Here is a 27,171-nt window from a genome sequence, read left to right on the forward strand (position 1 = left end):
AATATGGGCTGATACCGCGGAGTTCCGGGGATTATGAAATTCTCGTGATGAGGATTGCGACGCCGAGCTAAGGGTTCGCTGTTTTTCGTACTTGTGCCACTTTTTATCGAATGCTATCAATTCTTCCATCGTGCGTTCTCTTTTAACGGGATATTCATCGGACATGATGAAGCAGGTTCATTCGGCTAAAAAGATGGATGGAAATGTCGGTGTCAGAAGGCCCGAAGGTAATCAAGGATTAGTTCGGTTATGCTTGAGTGGACTTGCATTCCAAGAAGAATGATATACCGTTAGTTTTTCAGCGACATCATATAGTGTATGAAGTAGCTGCGATTACTCGATCATATACACGAGAAGCTGTTAAGTTGTTGTATGAGAGAGATGCTTCCTTTCGTGCTATTCACCCTCGCCTCTCTTTTGTCTCAATATGAAAGCTGGGGGCTATGACGAGGAGTGTTACACTTGTACGGCAGAGCCGCTTTTGCCGTGTCCTTGATGATGACTGATGTAATAAGCGTGTCATTATGACTCAGTATAGTTGGTTGCGTCAGATAGTGCGAAGCTTTCCAATGATTTGTGAGGACAATGGAACATGCAACATCGGTTATGACGAGATACATCATGGAGTCAAGTGATGTAACGCATCCCAGAATCGTGATGACCGAACAGTCATTGACTTGCTCATGACGTAAAAGCACTGACAGGAGCTGATCCTCGGTTACTCAAAGTCTCACGTCAGGATTGATGTTAGTCGAAGAGATTTTGCCCCAACTTGGTTGTCATGTCCCCGAAGATTGTGCCAAACGTTTGCCCAGTGTCGATCACGTAACAGATTCGTGAGTGGCATGCTCAGATACAGTACCGCCAAATTATACATTTTACCAGGGGAATCGCACAACATAATTAAGTAAGTTCAACCGGTGTTTTCATCTCATAGGCCACAATCTATTTAACCAATCTATATAGAGTCACTTCCTTAGTTCCGATATCAAAAGATGTGTAAATCTATCATTGATATAAGTCTAACATTCCATATGGTGATGAAATTGTAGAACGGGAAACGGCTCACAGTATGTAAAAATGCATCTCCTATAACCCAAGTATCCATTCCTTTTAAACTACCAATCTTGGCCCAACAATAACCATCTTGCGAACCTACATCAGCACCTATTAGATATTTGTATTGCAAATCAAATCCCATACCCCCAAATGTAAATGTTAAATTTGGTGGATTGACAGGATTGCAAGGTAATAAATAGCCTTGATCTGATGATTTAGGTGAAGGAAGATGAGAATAAATGTTTAGTGCGTCCTGATTAGTTTGTCAATAACAAAGCAATATCCACTAAGCAATGAGAAAAAAGAGATAAACTCACTTCTTCCGGTATATATATGTATGAACTCCTGAAATATCATGCGTTAATTTCGTGCTTATATAATGAGGTGGCAGGATCTTGACTCACCCTGTATCGATAATAACCGTTTTTGAGCTTGAGACGCTGTCATTGCCTACTGTCAATGAATCCATCGTGACTTCGTACAAGCTCATCTCGTTTGGTGCTGATTTCAAGGTTACTTTGTGGTTTGCATCGGCATGTTCGCTATTAGCAAATGAAGATTATCAGCTTTCATGAAGTTCTGACTTGTCAGTTATTGTTCGCTCACCTGGTAGTCACATCCCCAAAAGTGATCTCGCCTGTAAGATTCATGAGTGGTAGGGATATCAATCGAGCACGTCATGATTGTCATGTCCCTGAGATAAATACTCACTATCGACATCATCATCTTCCGAAAGGAAACATCCGACAGTTTTAGCTTTGATTAAGCCCAGATCGTACATCGATTTCACTAGTGTAGGTTGACCATCACCATCAGTCTCGCCAGCGAGACCAAGAATGCCACTATTCAATTCGTCAGTATACCCATCGTTACCTTGAGGGTTGGCACTCACCTCAAGACACTGCCAGAAGAAGCGAGAGCCTTGTCTACTGCTGTGACTCCCATTAACCCGACATCAGGTACGGTGTAAGGTCCGATTTGAACAGCTCCATGAGCATAACAACCCTCAGCTGAACCTATACCATAAGTGATATTTTGTGATTCGCAACCATCAGGTACAACTAAAGGCGATATTGTCATTGCTGCATCTTTGCATGTTTGACAAGATGATGTGGGTACCCAAAATGCCGAAGAACCAGTATCGACCTTTATCATGCGTACAAACAATGAGCCAAATGGCGACTCGAAGAAACTTGTAATTTACTTACAATGACAGGAATGTTTATTCCACCAATATTAACATCTATTGTATAAGCCAATCCACCAGTATTATCCAATGTCAAGTCCGAGTCTTCTCCATTCACAGGTCCCGAAGCGGTAGCTGTGTTTGTAGGTGTAGGTGAAGTAGCTGATACAGTTCTTGTCTTAGTTCTAGTTACTTGCGATATAATAACATTTGCAGCTTCATCCGGTTCATTTGAATCGCCTATAGTCGCTAAATTAGTTGGTCCTGATCGAGTTTCAGGATCTATCAAATTGCTTAAAACATCGATAAATTCGTTTTCATCGCTTCGACCACTGTTCTGACGGTTTTTGCCGCGCTTCCTTCCATTTGTCTTGTGTGGATGCATTGGTATATGTATTGCCCTTTCTTCTATGCGACGTTCGAATGCACGTTTCTGTACTTGACGTAAAGGGCCAGATAGGGAAGAGGTGCGATGTTTAGAGAGCTTGAGAGTGGTTGCGGCTAGTGCGAAAGGTGGAAGAAAGGCTAGGACAGAGAGAAGGACAAGGTATATGCGAAACATCTTGAGATTAGGGGGCAGTGAATGGGAATAAGAGAGTGAACACGGTCAGGCCTCATTAAATGAATCAGCAATTAGAGGTTCGCGTGTTCGCCATCGGGAAACAGGATTTGGGAACAATGAAGATCAGAGGACGATGGCGACAAATAAATTCGAAAGGCTATGACAATTGTAATTAGACATGATCGCAAGTGGTCGTCATCGCTACACCAATAGTTGAGAAATGAATTCCATCATCTGCCTTCTTCATCCTGAGCGTGAGAACATTGGAAGCTCTCAAAGGCATTCCCTTTCAAGTTTTGGTATCCTTCCATTCGACACAATTGAAGGTGGACTTAGACTGACCCCTTATCATTAAGTCCTCGCGAGCAGACCATTTTCGATGTTTCAAACGACCATTGAAGGCTTCCTTTCTCAGCTAAATGAGATATTCGGTGCAGCAAGAAATGCATCAGGCTCTTACTGATTACAAAGGCAAGACGATACATCGATTTACATTCGTACGATAACGGCTTGGCAATTTGCGTGGCGAATCAGTGAGTCGAGAGTCCGCGATATTTGGCATCGCATCGCAGTACGCCAAAGGTAATTGACGAAAATTCGCGAGAACATGTGCATTCCAAATGATAAGACTGAGGTCTGCGCATCAAGTCGATTACTCCCACTTATGATGCAGAACGTGGTGGCGCAATCAATCGATCGAATCAGGCCTTTGTCCGAATTCCATCTCAGACGCGCAAGATGATGTGATCCTCCGAATTATGTTTCTCTCAAGTTTTGTTACTACGAATTTCGCGATCACGGTTTGTGGGGCCGAGTGATGATAGCTGTGGGGTGATCGTTGGATAATTCGGAATAAGGGGATGTTGAGTGTTTTCGGCGACTGTCGATTGGCTTAGAGGTGAGAATTCGGAATATTGACACGTGGTTTTTGAATGATAATCTGGAATTTTATTCTTGTCACGCCATCGTCGATTTATTAGGATTCTTGAGTTACATCCATACAGATTTCGACTTTTTGAAAGAAAAGTTGCAATAAACGACTACTTAGCTCTTCATCGGTCCGTTACAATCGTTGACCATCTTATTTGCTACATCACCTTCTTTCTTCTTTTCTCTGAAGACAGAACACATTCTATCGTGTATAAATCTGCACGTTCACATCATTGTATCATAAAACATTAAACAGGAATCAGACATCCTTTCAAAGGTGAGTTGTTTTCCACCTCCACTTTCAAGTGTCTTTGCCGCTAACATCTCCGATCTGCTTTACTAGATGCCTTCCTCCCTCCTTTCAGCTATCTCTAGTCTCCCTTCAACCTCCTATCATCATCCCATCGCCACCGTGCCCTCGGGATCTACGAAGCTCAACCCTTACCTTCCTATACCTCAAGCTTCCGGTAGTACAACCGTTCTTTTCACCAATCCCACGTTCCTTCCTTCTATACCATCGGCATCCCTCAAACGAACTGTAGTTCAAGTCATAGATGCCGAGGAAGTCACCACTCCTCGAGCTTCCAAATCGTTATCGTTGATATCGCGATCGGCTCAAGAAGCATATGATCATTCCTTACTTGCCTTGAGATTAGCTCAAGATGAAGATGCTTTAGTATACCACTTCATCGCATCGGGATTAGGAGGATCGGTACAGGAAGTAGAAGACGCGCAATCATGGTTGAGCGGAGATTTAGGATCACCCAATCCAGCCAATGGCCATGCTAATGGAGAGACAGAAGCTGCCGATGAATTATTATCAGCTTATGAAGCTATTTGTTTATCCCTTTTGAAGCTCACCAGACGAGCACAACGATCCTTCGTACATCGAAAAGCCGAATCATCGAGATTGATCGTCAACTTTCTTCCAACTACCCTCGAAGCTGACAACGTCATCGATGTCGTTCTTGCTATTCCAGCTCCCAAAGAGAAGTTGCGATCCTCGCTTACCGGTGTTCAAGAAGTTATAGTTGTTGAAGGAGGAAATGGAAAATATGGATCTGGATGGGCCTCAGTCGTTGATGCTCTTGAAGGTGCCGATGTCAACATAAAATCAGTTCTAGTCACCGGCAACGTTCCTGCATCGGAACTCACTTCAGCCATTCAAACTTCCGCTCCTATCACCCGATTAGGTAAAACCGCCACCTACTCAATCCCTTCTTCATCTGTCGCTATCCCATCTCCCGAGTCTAGCTACACCTCCCTCCTTGAATCTTCTCCTACGCCTTTGGAGATACTCAACGACCCATCTCATCTTGCTGCCAACGAGTCGACTTCGCCTTTATACGCCTTTGGTAAAGCCGTTGCTCTTCGAAAAGAACGAGCAAGACTTATCGAGCTGGCCAAGAAGATACTCAAAGCCTCAAACACCAGAAAAGATGTTCATGAAGCTCTTTCCGCTTGGCTGTTAGTACGAGATGAGCAGGGTGCTGCTAATGCCGGAGAGAAGGTTGCCGAGGTAGTCGGTGCTGGTGCCAGTCCGGACGAGAAGGAACTCGCCCAACTCGGTGCAAACGGTCATTGGGAGAAAAAGTCTCTTTGGATCGTTATCTCCAACTCCTGGGCCGTCGATCTCGCCTCCTCAGGTCTTCACCATGCTCTTGCATCTGGACTCGACATCAACTTACTCGTCTACGAAACCGCTCCTTCTCCATTCTCACCCAATGCGCCTGCTCAACCACCTAAAGAGCGAAAGAAGGATCTTGCATTGTACGCTATGAATATGGGAGACGTCTACGTCGCTTCTGTAGCAATCTACGCAGACTACGCTGGGGTTATCAATGCCATGCGAGAAGCTGAAAATTACTCTGGTCCAGGTTTAGTTCTCGCTTACCTGCCATGGGGAGACAAAGAAGATGGGGAGTCCGTTTCTGCTCAAGAGAAAGCTGGTGCTCTCGAAAGATTGAGGGAGACCAAACGAGCCGTTTCCGGTGGATGGTGGCCAATGTTCAGATGGAACCCTTCTTTGGCCGATGAGAAGCGATTCATTCTCGATTCATCACACATCAAAGCTGCCCTTTCCGAATTCCTCGATCGAGAGTCTCACCTTTCTCAACTCACTCTATCTCAACCTGCGATCGACCCCTCAATCACTTCATCAGTCGGTACCGAGCTTGTCGCTGCTCGAAAGGAAAAAGCTAGAAAGGCTTACGATGCCTTGCTTAACTCACTTGATGGTCCTGGACTTCTTGTATTGTACGCTTCTGATGGTGGAAATGCCGAGAAAGTCGCAAAGCGACTTGTGGGTAGAGCCAAGATGCGTGGTGTAGGTGCTTCTCTGAGGGTACTTGATGAGATCGCTCCTTCGATAGTCGATTCCTTGGCTGAGGAGAAGAACGTTCTTATCCTCACCTCTACTGCTGGTCAAGGTGAAGCTCCTCAAAATGGTAGAGAATTCTACAAAGCTTTGAGCAAGACCGCCGCCTCTGACAAGCTCGCCGAGACCAAAGTAACCGTATTCGGTATGGGTGATTCTCACTACTGGCCAAGACCTGAAGATGCGGGATATTACAACAAGCCTGCCAAGGACATCTTCCCCAAGGTAATTGGTTTAGGTTGTGCCGAACTTTGCCCCTTGGGTCTCGGTGACGATTCCGATCCTGACGGGTACATGACCGGATACAAGCCTTTCGAAGCTTCCTTATGGAGAGCTCTCGGAGTTGACAGTGTTGAAGTCGTCGAGGAGAAGGAAGAAACAGTTGCCAACGAACACATCAAGATTGCTTCCGATTACCTCAGAGGTACTATCCTTGAGGGTCTTGAGGATAAGTCCACTGGTGCTATTGGTGCTTCCGACGCTCAATTGACCAAATTTCACGGTACTTACATGCAAGTGAGTAACGCGAGCCAATCGATGTCAAGCAATGTAGCTAACAAATATGACAACAGGATGACCGAGATATTCGAGAATCTCTCAAAGCTCAAGGTCTTGAACCCGCTTACTCCTTCATGATCCGAGTTCGAATGCCTGCTGGTGTTTGTACCGCCGATCAATGGTTACATATGGACCGAATCTCCGATGAGCACGGTAACGGTACATTCAAATTGACTACTCGACAAACCTTCCAATTCCATGGTATCATCAAGAGTCACTTGAAGCCCGCTATGCAAGCCATCAATAGGGGATTACTTGATACCATCGCTGCTTGTGGTGATGTTAACCGAAACGTCCAATGTTGTGTCAACCCTGCTTACTCCAAAACACACAAAGCGGTCTACGACTTCTCCGTTGCTGTCTCCGAACACCTCTTGCCGTCTACCAATGCTTATCACGAGATCTGGCTAGACAAAAAGAAGGTCTATGGAGATGCAGCTCAAGATTTCTCTGCCGATCATGAACCATTATATGGCCCTTACTACTTGCCCCGTAAATTCAAGATCGCCGTCGCTGTGCCACCTGATAACGCTGTAGATGTCTTCACCAATGATGTCGGTTTCATCGCTATTGTGCAAAACGACGAAGTCATCGGTTATAACGTCAGTGTTGGTGGTGGTATGGGTGTCACTCATGGAAACAAGAAGACCTACCCTCGATTGGGTGATGTCTTAGGTTTCCTTAGTCCCGAAGACGGATGTAAGGTTGCTGAATCGATCATGTTGGTACAAAGAGATTACGGAAACCGAGCGGATCGAAAGAATGCTCGATTGAAGTACACTGTGGACCGATTAGGTGTCGCCAAATTCAAGGAATTGGTTGAAGAGCGATGGGGTAAGAAGTTCGCCGAGGCTCGACCATATCAATTCACTTCCAACTTGGACAAGTACGGATGGCACCATGGTCACGATGGAAAATGGCATTTCACCATGTTCATCGAAAACGGTCGTATCGAAGATTCACCTAGACATCAATTCAAGTCTGGTTTACAAGAAATCGCTAAGCACCATAAGGGTACTTTCCGATTGACTGCCAACCAACATTTAATACTTTCCGATGTAGCTACTGAAGATCTTGAGGACATGAAAAGATTATTGAACAAGTGGGGTTTAGATAACATCGATCATTCTGGTGTACGATTGAGTTCTTCAGCATGTGTTGCTTTCCCAACTTGTGGTTTAGCTATGGCTGAATCGGAAAGATACCTGCCATTACTCATTGACAAAGTTGAGAAAATCTGTGAAGAAGCTGGTGTTAGAAATGATGATTTAGTTATGAGAATGACTGGTTGTCCTAACGGGTGAGTGATTTTCATATTCACGGCGATGTATAAATGCTGATTCAGATTGATGTTCTTTAGTTGTGCACGACCATGGGCAGCTGAAGTTGCATTTGTTGGTAAAGCACCTGGATCATACATGATGATGCTTGGTGGGAGTCATGATGGAACAAGATTGAATAAACCATTCATTGAATCAGCTACTGAACCTGAAATTTTGGCTGTGCTCAAACCAATGATAAAACGATGGGCACTTGAAAGAAATGATGGAGAAAGATTTGGTGATTGGACAATAAGAGCTGGATACATTAAACCTACAACACATGGAACGAATTTCTGGGAAAATGGTTTCCCTACTGCTCAACAAGCTACACAAGCTATAACTGCTTAAATTTGAAAAGGTTTTGTTATATAATAAAAAGGTGTCTTTATATAGGTGTTTTCCTTTTTCTGCTTTCAATCTGATATACCATTTCTCTTCAATTTTCAAAGCATATGCATATTATCAATTTGACATAATTCAATCATGTTCTTTTTATTGTTTCATCAGTTGTTTTCTCTATTCAATTCAGACTCTTCTTCACGTTTATTCGATGTATCACCGAATCCAGGATCAGGAATTAGATATAATATTAAAGTAAGTAAGAATAGAAGGATAATTGAAAAAATGGCTAAGCCGAATGTAGCTATGTGATGATCGAGATTAGTAACATGCCTCGAATCAAATTAGTGTTACAATTATACTGCCTTGTAAGTTTGTGAGATTGCTTACTGGATAGCAAATTTACTACACTGGATAGGACTAATGGGTATAGTTATTTTCACTTACTCATAATACTCATCTTTTCAAGAGCAGCGATTTCTAACGATTTTACTTATTTATCGTGTTCTTTGAAATACATTCCAAGATAAGAGCATTTTTCGATATCATACATTGAACACCAATAGTCATAGTACATGTAATCTTCTTTATCCTTTCATTTACATGCATTTAAATCTACTACAAAGGATTGAAATCTCTTTCATCAATCTAATGGTGTTTAGTTAACGAATGATGCGAAAAATGCCACATCATGTAAAATCAAGGTTGATTGCCACACTTAAAGTAAATGATAAGGATTAACCAATCTAATTAAGCTCGTTGGTCTATCCGCGTTTTCAAAGGATTCATTCGATTTACCAGTAATGCTTTAATCGTCAACAAAAGTTGTTTTTCACTTTAAACAAAATCAATTATTCTTTAAATATCATCTTCCTTATACATCTATTCGAAAATGCCAGCTTTCATTAGACGATCTCAAATTGTAAGTCTTAGATTCTTTAGATCATAATCAAGTGATAAAATCTGATATTGATAATTCGATAGGGTCTTGCTGGTTTGACACCTGAGTAAGTTATTTACGATCTGAAGAAAGATGAGTTGGATATATGGGAAGAGGATTGAACGTGTTTAAGGCGTTATGAGGGATGAAGCGTACTTGAGAAAGCATGGATTTGAGTAGAATTAGAAATGCTGATTTATTTATGACTTATTCCTTTTATCATTGCTGTTATTCGATCAAATCACTTTAACCTCAATCGCATCGACTTGGACAAACAAAATTCAAACAAAATTCATTCCTCATACTTCTCTTTCGCAACCCTACTGGGAAATCTAAATGCACGGCAATTACCACACGATGAAACACTCGATCCTGAATATTTTGATTTACTATACACCAAACTCGTTGGAACCGGCATAATAGACGACTTAGAGGATGGACAACTCCTCTCATGTTTTGGGGTGTTGCTGCTGGTGGAGCCGTCTCTCTCTTCTTATCTGATGTGCCGCTTTTCAGAAAGGATGTTTTGATTAAAGTGCCAGTGGTAAGTCCATTCGTCTTCACATGAATCTACTGTCGTTACGGCGGAAAAATGGAAGGTGCACCAAAGTGGAAAGGATTGTCAAGTCCAGGAACCTGATGGATATTTTTGATATTCTCAAAAAGAAGGGACTTTGCTGATCTTGTCTGCTATGAACAGGTCGGAAACTACTTTGTCGGTAGGTCCGCTTTCATATAATTTCTTTTGACCCGTATAAATCGCATGCTAATCTTTTCATGATCTTATCTCATCTCTTCCAACTCACTTCTACGTCGACATTACTATTCAAATCATTGAACAAAGACAAAACACCTGATTCTGATAAACCTTTCTAAGCTGGATTCTTTGTGTAGGAGGCGATTGATGGGAAGAGTGGATTTTTTCAATCAGTACGATAGATGTAGATTTGAGCATCTTTTGCATGAACTTTTGATATTCTCATGTTTTTCCTCAGTACGCTTGACCAAAGATGTCTGATCATCATACTTGATATTCATAATTTCACCTCTCATCGTGATCATCTTGAGATGTCAGAAGGGGTAGATCTAAGTGGGCAGCGCCACTGGTTGAAAAGCCGGGATGTTCCGATGGTAATGGTCGAGTCCTCGTGGTTTATGTCATGGTTTACAAAGTGGTTAACTTGAATAGATAATTATTGTATAACCCGCCACGGATACAACGTCACTCTTTAGGTTATTGTTTCAATCCCATCGTCACCACCATTCATCTCCTTCCTCATAACACATAATAATATTGGCTAATAATCAATAATTCAACTATCAGTCATCATCAATTTCATCTACCTTTTGATTGCATCACTTCCATATACGAAACATCTGGACATTACTATATCACTACATACGTGAGTGATACTCCTAGTCGAGTCTTGAAACGCGAAGGTGTGTTAGTGGATAGATTGTACAAGGTTCAAGGCAAGATAAACGGCGGCGCGTGCGAGGACATGCCCGATGGTCGTTTCTCACGATATCGAAGCTGTAATGTGAGAAGATAGTATACTGATGATTTGATTTGCCTCATATTACTCCGCCCTATATATCGCCTGGCTACATATTCGCATTCATACGAAACATTATCACTACAAACACATCAATACATTCGCCGCCAACGAAATGAACATTCGGCGCGTTTCTCATCATATGACAATACCGCTTTCGAACCACCTCGGCTTCGTGATCTACTCTAATCAACTATCACTTCTTCATTCAAATGTATAACACCCTGTTGACGAATTTGGCGGTGCGTCATATCTATGAATCATCCATATTTGATGGAATTTTTTGGAACTTTGGGATGATAGAAGGAATTAGTATCTGAATAATTTAATATATCATCATGTCGGCTCCAGAATACGATTATCTCTTCAAGGTGAGTTCGTCGTTCAAGAACACCAAGATTTTTCAGACATCAATCCTTGATATCCCGACTGAATACAAAATTTTGTTGGTTTTGTGGAAAATGCCAATTTGAGAATAATGCTGATTTTCTCAAAAACATAGCTCCTCCTTATCGGTGATTCAGGTGTAGGGAAATCTTGTTTACTTCTTCGATTTGCCGATGACACTTATACCGAATCTTATATTTCAACTATCGGAGTGAGTTGCTTTTCTACCTATTACCTCATTTTTCGGGATTTTGGCATTTTGGTGTATATTTCTTGGAGATTCGAAAGGCGTGTATTGAAATGGGGAAGAAAACTCACTTGGGTGTCACGTGTGGTACGAAGGACTATACGTATTCTGTGATCATTGGCGGAATGAATTAGATCTGGTCAAAGGTGTAACGGAGATGTTGATGGGAATTTGATGGGAATTGCATCGCGCATACGTCTGACAACGACAGGCGATCAAGGCGCAACATCTATCACAGTATTTGAATTGGATTTTTTGTTTGGACTGCGCATAGAATTTGCTTAGTGGGGAACTCTGTGTAGATTGGCGGGACGGGATGATCCGTGAGAAACAAATCAAAAACACACCCCATGATCTTTTCATCATCTTATTCGTCTTTTCGTTGCACTCCATACAAGATTGGCAGGTATAAAAGGCGTCTCTTTCGCGATCCCCTTTCTCTCTTTTCTTTTGTTTTCCATCTTTTATAATTACTTGCAAAATGCTACAAACACCGTGTTTCACTTCACCCTCCACGCTCATTGCTATCCTATATGTCATTCGACCACATCATGTTTGCCACCCGCTTACACTAGTTACATCTAGGTTGACTTCAAGATCAGAACCATCGAGCTCGAAGGAAAGACTGTGAAACTCCAAATCGTGCGTATATCTTCCAACAGGTTACGCACTCAGCATGTTAGACACATAAGCATAAGAGCTGACGGTTTCTTTTCGCATATTCTCTTTCGATTTTTCTTCGACAATATCAAATCACCCGCTTTTACCGACTCTTTGGACCCTATTCTGCTCATAACACCTAAAATCTGATCCCTTGAACTTCATCAAATATCCTCAAACCTGAACTTTCGGGTCTGCTCTATAAAATTGAATATACTTGAACATTTACGATGCCTCAACCGCCATTTCGCTCCTATTCGGTCTTTGTCTCCGCATATCCTCAACGGACATCGCTTCCAATCGTCTTCGATCATCTGGATCCAATCATCCTATTTGCAATTGCACGGGGGTTGTTTTCGTTTGACGTACGTCGCCTTTCCTCCTTGTCTTCCGATTCTGTGTGCTGCTCTCGATATGGGTCTGCGTACTGTTTCAATTCTCCTGGATTTGCTTTCTCCTTGGCCTCTTCTGTTCTGCACTTTCGCCTTTGACGTATGCGCGGCATTAATATCACCTGAACATCAATATTCCCAAAATCCGGCGGTATCTTGTTCCACCAAATTCAAACCTTTTACACTGGTCGCTCGGTATAATGCGGATCTACTTCTGCCTCTGTCCCACGGATTATAACCTGAATCTCAATTTCCGGCCTGCGCTCATCTGGTCTCCCCTTTTCGGCCTGCTTGTCGCTCCGCTTCAACTCCACTGTTCCCGTTCGTCGGTGTCAAACGGTTGATCTTCCAAAACCAAAACATTAAATTGTATGCTGTGCCTTTCATCCTTCCGCTTCACACGGCTGCGGTGTCTTGTGTCATTGCATGGAAATGGACTTGCACTATTTACTGCAACATACGATACTCAACAACTGCAACTTGGGATTTCAAATTATCAATAACTTTTCCGTTCGAAAATGCTTTCATCCATCATGTGTACAACTGAATTGGCACACATCGGACACGTACAACTGAAACACCGGTCTGGTCCTGCATTTCAATGCTCATCCGGAATCGTTGGTCTTCTGTATATATACATTAAAATCCTCAACATTGTTCTCTGGCGGCAAATTGAAACCCGTTTTCTCGTCACTTCGTATTTTACCGTTCGGATATCCCTCTCAACCTGTTTCATTCGTCATTGTTTCTGTCATCGCTTCGGCCCCATTGTGCAATCGCTCCCCGCGGCAATATCATTGGTGGTGGTAACGACTGGCCTTTCAACGCTTATGAATCTGGCGTCTTTGTATAATGATTTTTGTTGGTATATATACTTGTACGCACCTTTCTTTTTGTCCACCCATATACCTCTCCTACATTCCCACAACTCCGCGATATCGCACTTGCCCTACAAACAATCCTATTTCATATGTGTATATATCACGAACAGTGGGATACCGCTGGTCAAGAACGATTTAGGTGAGTTTACTTTAGGTTGCGCGTATTCACACTGGCTGATGATTACCTCAAGAACTATTACTTCATCTTACTACCGAGGAGCTCATGGTATTATAGTTGTCTACGATGTGACCGACAGCGGTGCGTATTTACATGTCTTAAAATTTCATGGCCCATCAATTATCAACCGGCTGATGCCTCTTCCTACCGTAGACACTTACGCCAACGTCAAACAATGGTTACAAGAGATTGATCGATACGCTGTGGAAGGAGTCAACAAACTTCTCGTAGGAAATAAATCAGATTTGGCAACTAAGAAGGTGGTTGAATACGCTGCTGCTAAAGCCTTCGCCGATGAACTGGGTATTCCATTCCTCGAAACTTCTGCCAAGAACGCTACCAATGTCGAACAAGCATTCTTGACTATGTCTAAGCAAATCAAAGATCGGTAAGTGATTGGGAAACAAGTTGAAAAGTTGTTAGCCGTCCGAGGAAATGCTAATTGAGTCATTTCCAGAATGGGTTCAACTTCAATGGCTTCTGGACCAGGAGCTAAATCGACAATCAAGGGATTAGGTCAAAATGTGGAACAAAAGACTGCTGGTGGATGTTGTTAAGCGTGATTATTGGCTGAAGGATGTTTTTACTAGAATGATGCATCTCAGATACAGGTAGAATAGACAGACTGATTTGAAAGTTAGGAAGACCTGTTTAACCCTCTTTCTTCTTTGATTTACCCTTTTCTCATTTTCGATTCCTCCTTGATTCCTCCTAAGTATTGTAAATTTTCATGCAGCGATGAGCAATCATTCTAATGCCCCATGCTGCATTGTAAATTCACACGCACCAGATAGAAATCAAGCTAGCAAAGTATCAGTGTATGCGATATTTGGTTCCGTCTTCGAGTGATTAATTGAGGTGAACCCTCCACTCTGTTGACAACGCGAAGCAAATAAGAACAATATTCCAAGACGTGTTAACTTGGTTGCACACCACGATGAGCAAATTGCAGACACATACTGCATATAAATGGGGGTAAAGCAGTAGAGGGAATCTATCAAAAACACAAAGTCAAGCAAAATGACTATGAGCAACGGGAACAGCAATACTCCTCGAGGAATGTCAATATCGATTTCACCAACAACGATTCAACCATCAATTCTACCATCCGCACCACCCATCCCATCTTCTTCGTCAACAATAAATCAATCATTGAATTTATCAAGACGATCTTCTTCTTCTTCTTCCGGTTCATCGTCTTCTTCTTCTAGAGGCGATTCAATAATATTACCTTCTTTAGAACCTTTATCACATAATCACCCTTTATTAACTTCAGAAAATTATAATGCGGATGAATTCCTTTTATCTAGATTACATATTCCACTTGAAGAATTACGTGGAGAATTAAGAGAATATTTAAATGAATTAAAAGAAGAATTAGTCAAATTAATTAATGAAGATTATGAGGAATTCATTTCACTTGGTACGGGTTTAAGAGGTGAAGAAGGAAGATTAAAAGGATTACAAGGACCTATGAAAAGTATAAGAAGTGAAATTGAGGTGAGTCATTATGTCATTTATGTACCGATAGATTGGTATTGATCTATTATTGGGCTATAATAGAGCGTCAGAGATATTTTGCTTGAACATCAAGAGAAGGTACAAAGTAAATTGGATGAAAGGTCTGCTTTACGAGAAGACAAGGTAAGATAGTGATTTAGACATAGACCCCAACTGTAGAGCTAATCTTGATATGCGTAAATCAGGCTTTACTTGATCTATTACAACGTCTATTTGATACGCTCACTAGAGCAGAAACGTTACTGGACACTACACCTGATGAAGAACATGGATCAGTGAAGATGATATCACGTGTAGCAGGCGAATATACCCAGGTAGTATATCTCTTAAATAAAGCGAGGGCAGAAGGTTGCGCGATAGTGAATATTGTCGAAGCTGTGCGTAATAATTCATACTACCACCCTACAGTTAGGCGATTGCTGATGTTCTCTTTGAAACGGATCAGCGTATAGGCAATATCAAATCACGCTTATCGAAAGATCTTTCAACTTTACTCACTGCTGAACTGGCTGAACCGAGTATACCGAGATTAAAACAATGTCTAAAAACTTATGAATTGATAGAAGGATGGGAAGAAGCCGAGCAAGTTGTTCGCAAAGCTGTTCGATCATATTGTAGAGCTGTAAGTTGACCGGCTTCAATCGAAAGTTTGAAGCAAAAAAGCTGATGCCATTAATACAGACTATAACACCAAACTGTTTAACAGTACCAACGACCCCTACTGCACCTAAAACACCTCATTCGGTCATAAATCCACTAGAAAAATCTCTGAAACTACCCTCTTCTAACTCGACACCCCTAGCTTCTCTATACAACAGAATATTGGGTCAAATGGAAACGTATCAACCTTTATTACAAATAGCAGACGATATATCCGAGAAATTCGATTTCTTTGCCAAAATTATATGGACAGAAATCGCTAGTGCCCTAATAGATAATTTGGGAAGCACTATATTCGCTGCTGGGCGGCCTGATGAGCTGCATAAGGTAAGCTTGGTTTTAACGACACAATTCTTCTAATGATTCCGACACTGAAACAAGAATACATATAGCAATATATGACGACGCATCAATTCATCACTTTACTAGAACAATTAACACCTTCCACTCGAAACGTCGTATCGATGCGTACAAGCCAATCATACGAGACTTTCGAAAGAAGATGGCAATTACCTGTATACTTTCAGTTACGGTGGAAAGAGATAGTTGGAACACTCGAAAATTCACTTACTAGTGCCATAAACGATAGATATGCTACCTCGAATGGAGATTGGTCGTTGAACGCTTCGGCTAGCATATGGTCAGCCTTGAATACTACATGGAATGAAGATGTTTTCATTGATGAGCTGGCACCGCGGTTCTGGAGATTAAGCTTACAAGTGAGTTTCAATGACTTTACTTGAGTGGGTAACTGATGTTTGCGCTTGCCTTTGGCTAGATTGTAGCTCGCTATGGGACTTATCTGAAATCAACACTGGATACATTCGTCATTGGGGAAGAGGATATTACGCAAGAGGATGCCGCTTTGAGATTTACTGCTTCTGCGATAGTGGACATTGAGAGACTGAAGATCAAAGTCTCGGATCTGAATACGGTCAAATCTCTTGGACTTGAAGGTGAGCCAATACCACCTTACGAAATTCAAAAAGAGCTTGTAATGTACTGATATCGCTTGTCTACATCTCTAGAACACTTGACTCTGCCTGTAACACCATACTCCGACGTATTACTTCAAATCTTAACAAGGAGATGTATAGATCCATTAAAATTAATCAGATCAATCGCATCTCAATTCAGAGCTTCTCCTTCTCCTTCAATAAATTCACAACAAAAACAACAACCTTCATATTTTATTTCAAATGTATTAAAACCATTACATAATTTATATAATTTAAATCCTTCTTTGAAAAATAATTATAGTAAAAATTGGAATAAACAAATTATAAATAATATTTTCATAAATTATAGTAATATTTTATCAAGTGTTAAAAAAACTGAAGATTTATTAAGAAAACATCGTAAATCTAAAAAAAATAATTTAACTTCTTTTTTCTCTTCTTCATCAACTTCTTCTTCTAATAATAATAATAATAATAGCAATTCAGATCCGATAATAGGAGAAAATGAAAAAGAAGAAGAAAAATTTAAAAATCAAATGATTTTAGATATTAACACTTTAAAAGAAGATGCTAAATCTTTAGAAGTTAATGTTGAAGAATTACAAAGTTGGAAAGAATTAGTTGAAGTTGTTAATAAGCCTTCGGAGTAGATTAAGATCTTATCCTTTTTTCCAAGTGGGCGATCGATTTGTATAAAATAACAGATTATATCATAATTGAACACAAAGCAGTATGCATAATGCGATGTTATTTTTACAAGTACATAGCTTCATTTGACCATTTTACATTACTTTTACAAGCAAATCACAATTAGAAATGAGATTGAATACTCTACAGTCTGGTAACATTTTCAATTACTCTTGCTCATATTGTGCTAGATCCAACGGCGGAGTCGGACCGTCCGCCAGTAGTGAGGGAGTGGCTTCGGCATTTAGATAATCAGCCGGTGGCGGCGCTGCTTCATTCCCATGTTGTGCCAAAACATCAGGGTAATCCTCTTCAAGTTCAGCCTATCAAACAAGACAAGATATTGTCAGTCGATATGAGCGATCCGATAAAGGGTGTGGAAAGGAACATACCATCTGCTGTAACATTGGTTCTAGCCACTCACCGTCCAATAATTCAGGTGCAGTCGGTCTTTCGTCCGGTTCAAGAGATAAACATTTCTCGATCCATTCAATACCCAATTCTGACATTTCGTTAGGCTCGGGTAAAGGAGGATGTTCGGTCGTAGCACCCAAGTGGAACATGATTGCCCTGAAAGTCAAGCAAATTCAGCTTGCACTAAAACATGGATGAATTATTGGGTAATACAAAGCTCACCATTCGTTATCGAAATCAAGGAAACTCCAAGGTTTTCGACTATTGAATACTCGTTGATCAGCATATGACTAAGCAAAGCTAGTAGCTGACATACCCAGTGATCATTTGTAACACAACGCATCCAAGACCCCAAATATCGCACGAGCCCAATTTACTCGATCGCACATTCTTGATCATCTCGGGAGCCATGTACATCGGTGTACCTTCAAGACCTTCCATTTTAGCATGTGCTCCTCCCCTTGTACGGGCGAGTGTTTTGTTTCCCTTGATGATTTTAGCTGTACCGAAATCAGCCAATTTGAGAACGGAGTTGGCACCAATCAAGATGTCTATAAATACAGTTGAGTATATTAGCACACTCAGAATCGGAAGGGTTACCAAATCAGAATCCGTCTACTCACTTTCAGGCTTAAGATCCCGATGTTCAATCCTGTTTTGATGTAGATAGTCCAACCCTCTCAGGAGTTGTATGGTGAAAGCGCCAACGACTTCTTCATCATCGATTTTTCCGTATTCCAGCATACCAGCCAGTGATCCACCTTCGCAATACTGTCGTAGCATACGTTAAGTGCGTGTCTAATCTATGACATAGATGGAAACAAAACTTACTTCTTGGAACAAGCAGACTCTGTTCCTGTGAACTTCTAGACCCAGGAATCCTACAATATTCGGATGACTTAGTAAACTCATAACATCACTCTCCCGCTTGATACTCTCATACAGAGCTGGAGAAGATTGCAAATCGACTGTAGGAAGGATCTTGACTGCGAACACTGCGTTATCTTGCAAAGAGTATCCGAGATATACGGTTCCGGAAGCACCCCCACCAATATAAGCACCTTGTTGCCACCTCATCGAGATGTTTGATTTTGACGCTGCTAGGAATACCAAGGCTCTATCTTCTGATACTTCTTCGTCCAATACCGTTCCTACAGGTTGAGTCGCAGCTTCATTCCTCTTCTGTTCTAGCTCATTGATCAACCGTAACCTCTCTTCCACCGTCAAGCGTATACTTCGATCCATACGTGGTTGTCCAGAAGGAGAAGGGGTTCTAGGTAGGAACTCATCATCCAGATTCTCTTGGAGCTGTTGTAACCTTCTCATGGTCTCTATTCTATCAGCTTCTTTCTTAGCTTCCAAACTACTTCTGGCACCTAAAATATCGAAATGACTGATCAGAAGGGAGACACAATTTCCGACATGTTTCCGAAGTAAGCTGAATTCCGCTCTATCTAGTGCAAGAATATTATTTCCTCGAGTCATGGTGAAAGCGTAAGTGAGAGCGGCGACTGTCCATCTAAAAGTCTTGCGGTCGGTAGGATTACATTCTTGACATATGAACGAAATCCAAGAAATTGCCAAACGCATGAGTAGTCGACTAAATCGTTCCCAAGATGCAGGATCGATGTGGGTACTGACTCGAGTACCATGATCCGTAGCAAAGGAGTACCAATTTTCGACTAAATCTTGGGAACCCGGCGCCCCTCGGAATGCGTTCCTTACTGTTGGCGCAGATTGAACGATACATTCCGACAATCGATAGGATGATTTGGCGATCTTTATCAATTGACCCTGTATCGAGGGTAGGTGAGCTTGAGCTTCAACAAGACATGGCAGGTAAAGTGAGTCCCCGGTTTCAGGCTCGATGAGCGATTCAGAAAATAAGTGTTTACATAGCGCGAGTCGTGACGTCGGGCCATCTGCGATTAATCGTACTCGATTATCTTGCAACGAATATTCGATATAATCCACATCAAGCGTCATGACTGCTCCTGTCCAAACAAAATTTTCTCTTGGCGACAAGAGCAAGACGTAAGATGCAATATGATTGAGATCTTCTTCATCGGATTCGCCTTCATCTATTGCTTGAACTTCGGGAGTGCCATCAATATTTTGTGCGTGTGGTATATCACCATCTTGAGAGGATGTTGCGATACGCCTTGGTCGGCTTCTTGATCCCGGTATCGTGACTGAGAACGCTCTTTGTAGAAGATGTCGCACGTCATCTGGCTGACCCCACAAAGACCCATCCGCCACGATATAGGTCCCTTTGCTTTCGAAAACATTGGTGTACACTAGGAAATGACCGGAATCTTGGAGCTGAGCGACAAGTGCTTCCACTTCAGTTTGTTCCAAGGAATATTCAGCGGAGTTATCGAATCGCTGAGTTAGTCTTCTACAGTATCGTTGAGTCTTTCGATGCCGCATTCTTGCCGAGTCGAGCAATTTGCCATACCATGAGATCATTTCGTCAGTCTTCAAGGCCTTTGCAGCTGCATCTCTGCCGAAGGCATTCAGATGGCCTTGGTTTGCCGGTGCCCTGAGCTGTTGGTCGAGGTAATTGCAAGAACGTATCAAGAGTTTGTTTGACAACGCACTATAAATGAGGTTAGCAGGGAAGCGAGTGATTAATTTCCCTACGTAACTTACCAGGAATGTTCAGCTACTACCATATCACCACCTTCAATCGCCTCGGCAGCTTCATACAAGAAAGGACCTTCGTCTTCCAGTACCTCTGTCTCTTTAAAGTAACTTCCCCTACCTACGCCTCTTAGCCTCCAGTGGAGGAGCTTGAAGAATGCCTTCATTGCATCAATCATGACGTCGTTATATTCCGGAGGCAAACAATGTGGTATAGCCCAGTGCCCGTTCTCGTCAGGTTTGATAAAGGAATCATATTGCTTCCTTATCAGTACAGCTAGGGAAATCGAGAGCCGTAAGTTGTCGATGAAATCGGAAACAACCATAGGGTTCGGATCGACCAATCTTGCAGCAGCATCTAACCTAACTTTGAGCGCTTCGATGATAAGCCTTCCTGGGAAACCGATTAACCTGACCAGCTCGTATTGAAAGTCAGGTAGATTCTGCTCCTGGAAAATCGGTAAAAACTCGATAACAGTCTGTTTTGCGTTCTTAATCAGACTAATAAGATCCACGAAAGCTCTTCTTTCAAACATCTTTTGCAAGTTATCTTCCTTCATAACTCGATCTAAGAAACTAGAATCGTCTGCAGCATTGGGTCCAGCAGTCAGACCGCTTTTTGCGTTATCCAATGGATGATAAGTATAAATATTTTTGTCTGTCAAAGCCTTTTCTTTAGTAGTATTGGGTTTCGTGATATCTAGCTCATCCGATCCAGTCCATTTTTGCAATAGCTTTAATTGAGTTTGCAATGCGGTTACGATCGTTGACCATGCTGTGAGAGCATCTGTTTTACTTCTAAACTTGGTAGAAGCGTAGGTTGGCTTGTCTATTCGCATAGCGGCAAGATTTGGATATAACGCTTTTATCGCTGCTAATTTAGCTAACATGAGGTTGACCTGATCTAACGCGGAGTGTTGAGGTCCTAAACTTCTGTCCTCTTCATCTTGATTCTGAGTTTCACTTGCTGAAGGTACAAAAGGTTTAGCTTTGAACGTTGCGACTTCCTCTAAAACTGAGTCGACCACTCTTGCTCTTCGCTCATGAACCCGTCTCTTCTCCTCAGCTTCGGTTCTTCCACGTAATTTTGCTCTTATCTGCCACCATAGCGCTTGACCAAATTCTTCCCTGAATGACTCAGTTGGCATAGCTTGCGAAATTCTAGCTTCTTCAATTTTAAGCACATCAGAAGTCAATACACTTTCTAACATTCCTTGCCAATCTATCCTTTCTTGCTTTTCTTCATTAGATACGTCAACGCGTGAAAGTGCAATCTGGGGTTGTTGCTGAGTATGATTGTTATCTGTTATTTCAACTTTTCTCTCGATTAGGGCTTTTCCAGGTCCAACTTGAGTTACACCTATGTGCCATCCTGGACTTCGTAATTCTTCATCTTCTTCATCTGATCCCATATTTCTTCTTCCTTTTCTAGAAGGTCCAGCTTGGTTATGGAAATAACTTTCTTCGGGATCGTTGAACATACCTGATCGACGATTTAAAGCTCCACCACTTCCTGGTGTATGTCCACCTGAACCTGAATTATCACGCAAACTTTTTGATAAGCTCTCATGACGAAGACGTGATTTCAGACCGGGTGTCTGAGCAGTTCCACTATGCGTTGAGTTATGGTTATTATTGAAAGGAGGACGAGAAGAAGTGGTTGATGATGAAGGACCAACAAATGTCGCTGCTCTAGCTAATTTGGGTTGAGTCGCTGATGCTGAGGAAACGATAGCTGATATACGCGAAGTAGGGGAGGGATGGGTATTTGTACCTGGATAAGATGAGGAACGTGGATTTGATGGTGGTACACCTGGATAATCCACTATATCAGTATACTCGTAGAAGCAGAAAATGGTATAAAGATATATCCGTCTTGACTGTGAACTCACCATCAATTCCACCATCCTGACCGTGAGCAATACCTCCTATCAATGTCCCAGACTCCTCCTCATCCGAGCTAGAATCACCATCAGGAGCAAATAGTCTTACACTACGCCTTCCGCTGCTTTTGGCGGTAGAAGAAGATATGTGAGAATTGCTGCCATGGGGAGGGTGTGCACCTGACAACGGGACAGGATCGGTAGAATGGGTTGGTAAATTTGAATCAGGCATCTTGGCTTTTGACCCGTTAATGTCGCAGCTTATCGCATCAGCCACTTGGATAGTTGGATGCTTCTGCTGAGAAGCTATTATATGAATTTTAAGTACGAAAGATACATATGAGCTGAATGATAACTGGCTCAAGTGAAATATGTAATGCTAAGGAGGTGGGTGACTTCTCGTAACAAGTTCCCTGGAATCAACCTAGACACGTGGCTCAGATCACCAAAACATTGTGCGTCATTGATGCTCAAAGAAACGTTTGACAATTATATGCATAGAAAACCTTAGCCAGAGGAAAAATTACCCAGTACGACACGAACCGTCTCAAATCAGAACGATCAGTCTATGGATCAATCGCCCAACCTTTCCCATAATTTTGTAACCCGCTTCTTTCTGGGGGAAGGTAATATAGTGGTCCTTCCCAAACTACATATCTGTGACCTCTTGTACCGTTTCCTCGGAACATCGCGGGCATGTGCCACGGCTCGGGTACCTATGGGGGCAAAGGTCATTTATTCAGCCTTGACCTGTAATTATCATTGACAATTGAGGAAACTTACATCGCTTTCACCAATATGCCAATACATCTCTTTGTTATTATCGTAATGTACCGGATGTCCAGGTTTCGGTAACATGAATTTGCCAACCTGAAGCATAAGATTCGTCATCAGGATAGTGTAGTTCCTTTGACACAAACTTTTCCCGTGACACTCACTTGTAGCTCTGTATCGCTGATGTCACTCTCATGAATTCTGCCGAAAGCTATCCGCCATAAGCCCCTAAACGCAATATATTCACACCATCTCCATCTATCTTCTCTGCGAAGTTGTATCAAGTTTGGAGAATCAGCTCAGTGCTCTTCATCACATACGGGACATATTTGACAGTGTCAAAAATAACGTACATTTCTATGTCCCACATCTTACCATCTTCTATCAATATCTGATATGGCCATGGCCTCAGATCACCCGGCCTTGTGACTAGATAACCCAAGAATACAGTAGGTGTATCCTTGGTTTCGCTCAGCAAGCGTGCAATTTCCGTAGTCTGTAGTTCTCTATCCAATGCATCCTCCTCTGCTCTCATCCGTCAGCTATCGGTATAATGATAAGATGGGTCAAGATATAGCTCACCTTGCCCATTGTGCGACACCATCACGTTCACCTCTTGACCATGTATATCTAGAGTAGCGTGTATGGCAGGAGCAAGCTCTCCATGCGGAGAAGGCAATAAATGATGAGTAGAATTAAGGATTGGATATTTCGATAGAAGTGCTGCGCCCCAAGTATGTTTGTTCGGTCCAGGTCCAAGGTCAACGTACTACAGCATATCTCACAGTCAACTCCCCTCCATTCATTGCACGTATCTGGGGCGTGACTTACATAGCCTAGCTCTTCGGCTATAACCCTTGTCAGATCCCTATTTCCGTACACGAATCGATGAACTGTGTTCAAAAGGGCACAGTCAGCGAGCTAGTTACCTCTTCATCAAATACGAGGAGTCCAAGATCACATACGATCACTTTCCAACAATCCCAAAACATCAACTTGCATATCCTTGATTAGTTGCATCATTCTCCATTGACTGTCTCTACCTTCTTTATCCAGTCCAAAATGTACCGTCCATATACCGCCACTGAAAATTTTGTGATTCGGATAATATGGTACAGGTGCTGTTGTCGGCATTTTTGAGTACGAATACCCTAAGCTGATGATACTTAGACCGATGGAGCTGATGATTGTGTACTTCTTGGTAGCTTTGATGCGTCTGCGAGATCGGAATGGAATCTGTGGACCTTGAGGTAAGTCCAAATGCCTAGTAGCCAGCCATCCAGCGATGGTGGCGATCATGCAGAATGCCAGAACGAGATCTGTCCTTTCTCGGAATATCCATCCCATCGGAACGAAAGCGTAAGCAGCGGTCACCACTGATAAAACGTCCAGCACGATGTTCATAACAAGCGCATACCCAAAAGTTGGGCCAGACTCGAATGTCGAAGCGATTCTAATATAAAACGGGAAGATGGCTTGAAGGTAAGAAATCAGTAATAATCCTCCAGCAAAACCGACCCAATCGGGATATCGATAAAGCGTGATTGCCCCGATCGTTCCAAGTATAGTCAAGGGATATTGTAATTCTTTTCGTTGGTGTAAGACCCCTAGTGACGCTATAGTAATCACTACACCTGCAAACGGGTGCAGTGTTGGACCTTTGATGGGATATCCTGACCAAGTCCACGATAAGATCGTTCCGGCATCGGTAACAAACGTCTGAGTGAGGTGAATCAGGGCTCCCAGTCCAACCGTGACGAGTCGTTGCTGCCACTTCGAAGGCCTCGTGACAGCAAGCGACTGATCCTTCTTCTTTGGGTAGATCGAAAGAGGTGACGCTGGATGTAGATCAATCGGCCTGTTATAATATTCCACAAGTGATAAAGCGGCCAATAGTAGACCAGTCTTGTTCCATCCGCCCGATGCAGGATGCGAAATGGCCCAGAGTGGATTGGTGGAGTGATTGACGTATTTGAGCAATAATGTAATCGACAGACCCAGACCCAGGACTACACTGTCTTAGCTCGCTTACTCTCTTGAATAGACTCACTTTGACCCTCAGCAATCATCTCTGCACTACCTTTCAATCTCGCCCAAGTACCAAATAAAGCTGCCCAGCCTGTCCATGTACCGATTGAGACGCCAACCAAACGAGCTGCAGGCCACGGAAAGATATAGAACCCCATGCCAAACAAGACAGCGCATATTCGATTGTACAGAAGACCATTCTTGGAGGTACAGAATCGGTATGGCGTTTTATAGGACAACAAGAAGCCGGAAAGGTTGGATATAAGGGCAAGCTCGGAGCCAGCAAGAGCTATTTGGATGACCTTGTCAGACTTAACCTGAATACGATGGCGTGAAAGACTTACCCAACTTCCAGATGGACCAGTAGAACAGCTGCAACCCAAGCGACGTGAAGATTGTCCAGAAGCAGATGGCTACAGCATGATCAGAATGGATAAATCGAAGAGCTGCGGTCAAGAAGACTCACCCCAATAAACATCACTGGCGAAAGCCAAGGCTTGACGCCATTCTGATGAAGGAACAGGGGTTTCTGAAGTCCAGTCTACCTCGTTGGGCTCTCGAGCGGGAGCTGTAGCTGCTCTTGCGATAAAGAACGTGTGACCGCTAAAAGGTATACAATACATGCGCGATAATGTCAAACTAAGCCTTTAAGCTTTGGTGGACGGTACACATACCCATTCGCGATTGGCTTGTCACTGGAGGAGGGAGAAGAAGTATCGATGACAGCAATCTTCCGTCGTATATTAGCTGCGACAGATATTGAATGAATATTAGCTTATGAAATGACGGCTCACCTGAAGATGCCGCAGCTCCAGAACTGCTGTGGCATCAAAAGCTACGTCCCACAGGACCAGAGACCATTCGAATATCGAGTAATATGTATACGCTATCGCCAAAGTCAGCTTTTTAGTTCAAAATCAGGACAACGGTGAGACGGGGCTACCTCCTGATATGCGAGCCACCGAATGTTGATAGTAGAACCATATCAGAGGTGGAATCATGGCCAAGAAGCCGAAGAAAGGTATTCGTCTATCAACACTTGATCAGCATTCTACGCTTGTACAACAAGAAGATGATAGCATACCTTTTGCTCCTGACCTGCGAGTTTGGGCAGTTTAGGGTTGATAGGGACATCCAAGGCAAAGTTAAGAGAAGGTATAGGATCATGAAAAGATCATGTACATCTGCATGTCATCATATCAGCGTCAAATTCGGAGGGAGAATACATAGGACAACACTTGCCGTGATGATCTCTTGAAGTGATATATACCCATCCCCCACTTTCAATAGCTCAGTCTCGAGGTTTCACACTGCTGATAAGCTGAAAAAGACATACCAGCAAAATGTCCGCGCGATGCCAACAAACAATTCGATATCTGCCAAAGTCTTGTTTCCCAATTCTTGTTCGAGTGCACCTTCTAATGGTTCTACTATCTCATGTATCACGTTCTCAACCTTTCTGGTAGTAGCTTTAGATCTTGTGCGTAATCCAGACTCCGGCATAGCTGTACCATTACTATTTATAGCTGACGAGGATAGGTTTGGTGGTTTCGAATACCTTGACGGCGGGTATCGATGAACTAGCCATTGGACTAGCAATAGAAGGAATCGCGGAGTAGCACATAATGCTATCAAGATTTGGAATGGTGCTCTAGGCGGTGCGTGATCTCCTATACTATAAGCAAATACTTAGCCCTGTACAAAGGAGTCATTGATAATTTATAGCTCACGTAGCCGAAACTGATGGAAACCACTCCGCAGGCCAACCTGTCGAGATATGAGCCGCAATCATAAGATGGTCAATAGAGAGGAAAGCTTACGAGCGACCGAATTGATGCATAATTCTTTCCATAAACCACTCAACCAGCCTACGAATAGTGCAGTTAAGAAAGCGGTATAAGCTATAGCGGTATGGACCTGAGGTATCCATCCTGCTGGGAACGCCAGCAGGGTAGACATGATGATCGTCTCTCTCCGTTTCGGTGTTGATGACTTCTATCTTTGCTGTGTTAAGTGGAGAATTGATGA

General features: G+C 42.5%; 7 protein-coding genes across 7 annotated transcripts; 4 read left to right on the plus strand and 3 right to left on the minus strand.

Annotated features, from left to right (window-relative positions):
• Positions 1 to 945: 945 nt before the first annotated feature.
• I206_106077 (uncharacterized protein) lies at positions 946 to 2,807 on the minus strand (the record flags this gene model as incomplete). The annotated part of the gene is made up of 8 exons (XM_019156630.1): positions 946 to 1,005; positions 1,070 to 1,312; positions 1,377 to 1,404; positions 1,464 to 1,601; positions 1,666 to 1,696; positions 1,771 to 1,901; positions 1,952 to 2,205; positions 2,268 to 2,807. The coding sequence occupies 8 exons, from the start codon at positions 2,805 to 2,807 to the stop codon at positions 946 to 948; spliced, it is 1,425 nt and encodes a 474-aa protein (XP_019010432.1).
• A 1,273-nt stretch (positions 2,808 to 4,080) lies between these two features.
• I206_106078 (sulfite reductase (NADPH) hemoprotein, beta-component) lies at positions 4,081 to 8,342 on the plus strand (the record flags this gene model as incomplete). The annotated part of the gene is made up of 3 exons (XM_019156631.1): positions 4,081 to 6,630; positions 6,687 to 7,972; positions 8,033 to 8,342. 3 exons carry the CDS (start codon positions 4,081 to 4,083, stop codon positions 8,340 to 8,342), a joined length of 4,146 nt encoding a protein of 1,381 aa, XP_019010433.1.
• Positions 8,343 to 9,225: 883 nt separating this feature from the next.
• On the plus strand, positions 9,226 to 10,149 carry I206_106079 (uncharacterized protein; the record flags this gene model as incomplete). Its single annotated transcript, XM_019156632.2, has 5 exons — positions 9,226 to 9,255; positions 9,318 to 9,340; positions 9,697 to 9,817; positions 9,974 to 9,992; positions 10,118 to 10,149. 5 exons carry the CDS (start codon positions 9,226 to 9,228, stop codon positions 10,147 to 10,149), a joined length of 225 nt encoding a protein of 74 aa, XP_019010434.2.
• A 1,018-nt stretch (positions 10,150 to 11,167) lies between these two features.
• On the plus strand, positions 11,168 to 14,131 carry I206_106080 (GTP-binding protein ypt1; the record flags this gene model as incomplete). Its single annotated transcript, XM_019156633.1, has 7 exons — positions 11,168 to 11,200; positions 11,332 to 11,427; positions 12,049 to 12,105; positions 13,507 to 13,535; positions 13,588 to 13,655; positions 13,728 to 13,962; positions 14,032 to 14,131. 7 exons carry the CDS (start codon positions 11,168 to 11,170, stop codon positions 14,129 to 14,131), a joined length of 618 nt encoding a protein of 205 aa, XP_019010435.1.
• A 463-nt stretch (positions 14,132 to 14,594) lies between these two features.
• Positions 14,595 to 17,364, plus strand: I206_106081 (uncharacterized protein; the record flags this gene model as incomplete). Its single annotated transcript, XM_019156634.1, has 8 exons — positions 14,595 to 15,074; positions 15,138 to 15,218; positions 15,281 to 15,472; positions 15,541 to 15,717; positions 15,777 to 16,082; positions 16,148 to 16,474; positions 16,534 to 16,711; positions 16,784 to 17,364. The coding sequence occupies 8 exons, from the start codon at positions 14,595 to 14,597 to the stop codon at positions 17,362 to 17,364; spliced, it is 2,322 nt and encodes a 773-aa protein (XP_019010436.1).
• A 204-nt stretch (positions 17,365 to 17,568) lies between these two features.
• On the minus strand, positions 17,569 to 22,573 carry I206_106082 (uncharacterized protein; the record flags this gene model as incomplete). The annotated part of the gene is made up of 9 exons (XM_070203233.1): positions 17,569 to 17,724; positions 17,794 to 17,971; positions 18,038 to 18,076; positions 18,132 to 18,366; positions 18,439 to 18,586; positions 18,647 to 19,896; positions 19,975 to 20,414; positions 20,468 to 22,271; positions 22,351 to 22,573. The coding sequence occupies 9 exons, from the start codon at positions 22,571 to 22,573 to the stop codon at positions 17,569 to 17,571; spliced, it is 4,473 nt and encodes a 1,490-aa protein (XP_070059334.1).
• Positions 22,574 to 22,907: 334 nt separating this feature from the next.
• I206_106083 (uncharacterized protein) lies at positions 22,908 to 27,102 on the minus strand (the record flags this gene model as incomplete). The annotated part of the gene is made up of 18 exons (XM_070203234.1): positions 22,908 to 23,057; positions 23,125 to 23,211; positions 23,280 to 23,382; positions 23,469 to 23,640; positions 23,698 to 23,884; positions 23,947 to 24,008; positions 24,081 to 24,953; positions 25,166 to 25,432; positions 25,488 to 25,556; positions 25,610 to 25,746; positions 25,818 to 25,873; positions 25,938 to 26,029; positions 26,087 to 26,172; positions 26,228 to 26,327; positions 26,386 to 26,423; positions 26,480 to 26,818; positions 26,874 to 26,910; positions 26,964 to 27,102. The coding sequence occupies 18 exons, from the start codon at positions 27,100 to 27,102 to the stop codon at positions 22,908 to 22,910; spliced, it is 2,994 nt and encodes a 997-aa protein (XP_070059335.1).
• Positions 27,103 to 27,171: the final 69 nt, after the last annotated feature.

Source organism: Kwoniella pini, chromosome 8 (assembly GCF_000512605.2).
Source record: "Kwoniella pini CBS 10737 chromosome 8, complete sequence".
Classification (NCBI taxonomy): domain Eukaryota; kingdom Fungi; phylum Basidiomycota; class Tremellomycetes; order Tremellales; family Cryptococcaceae; genus Kwoniella; species Kwoniella pini.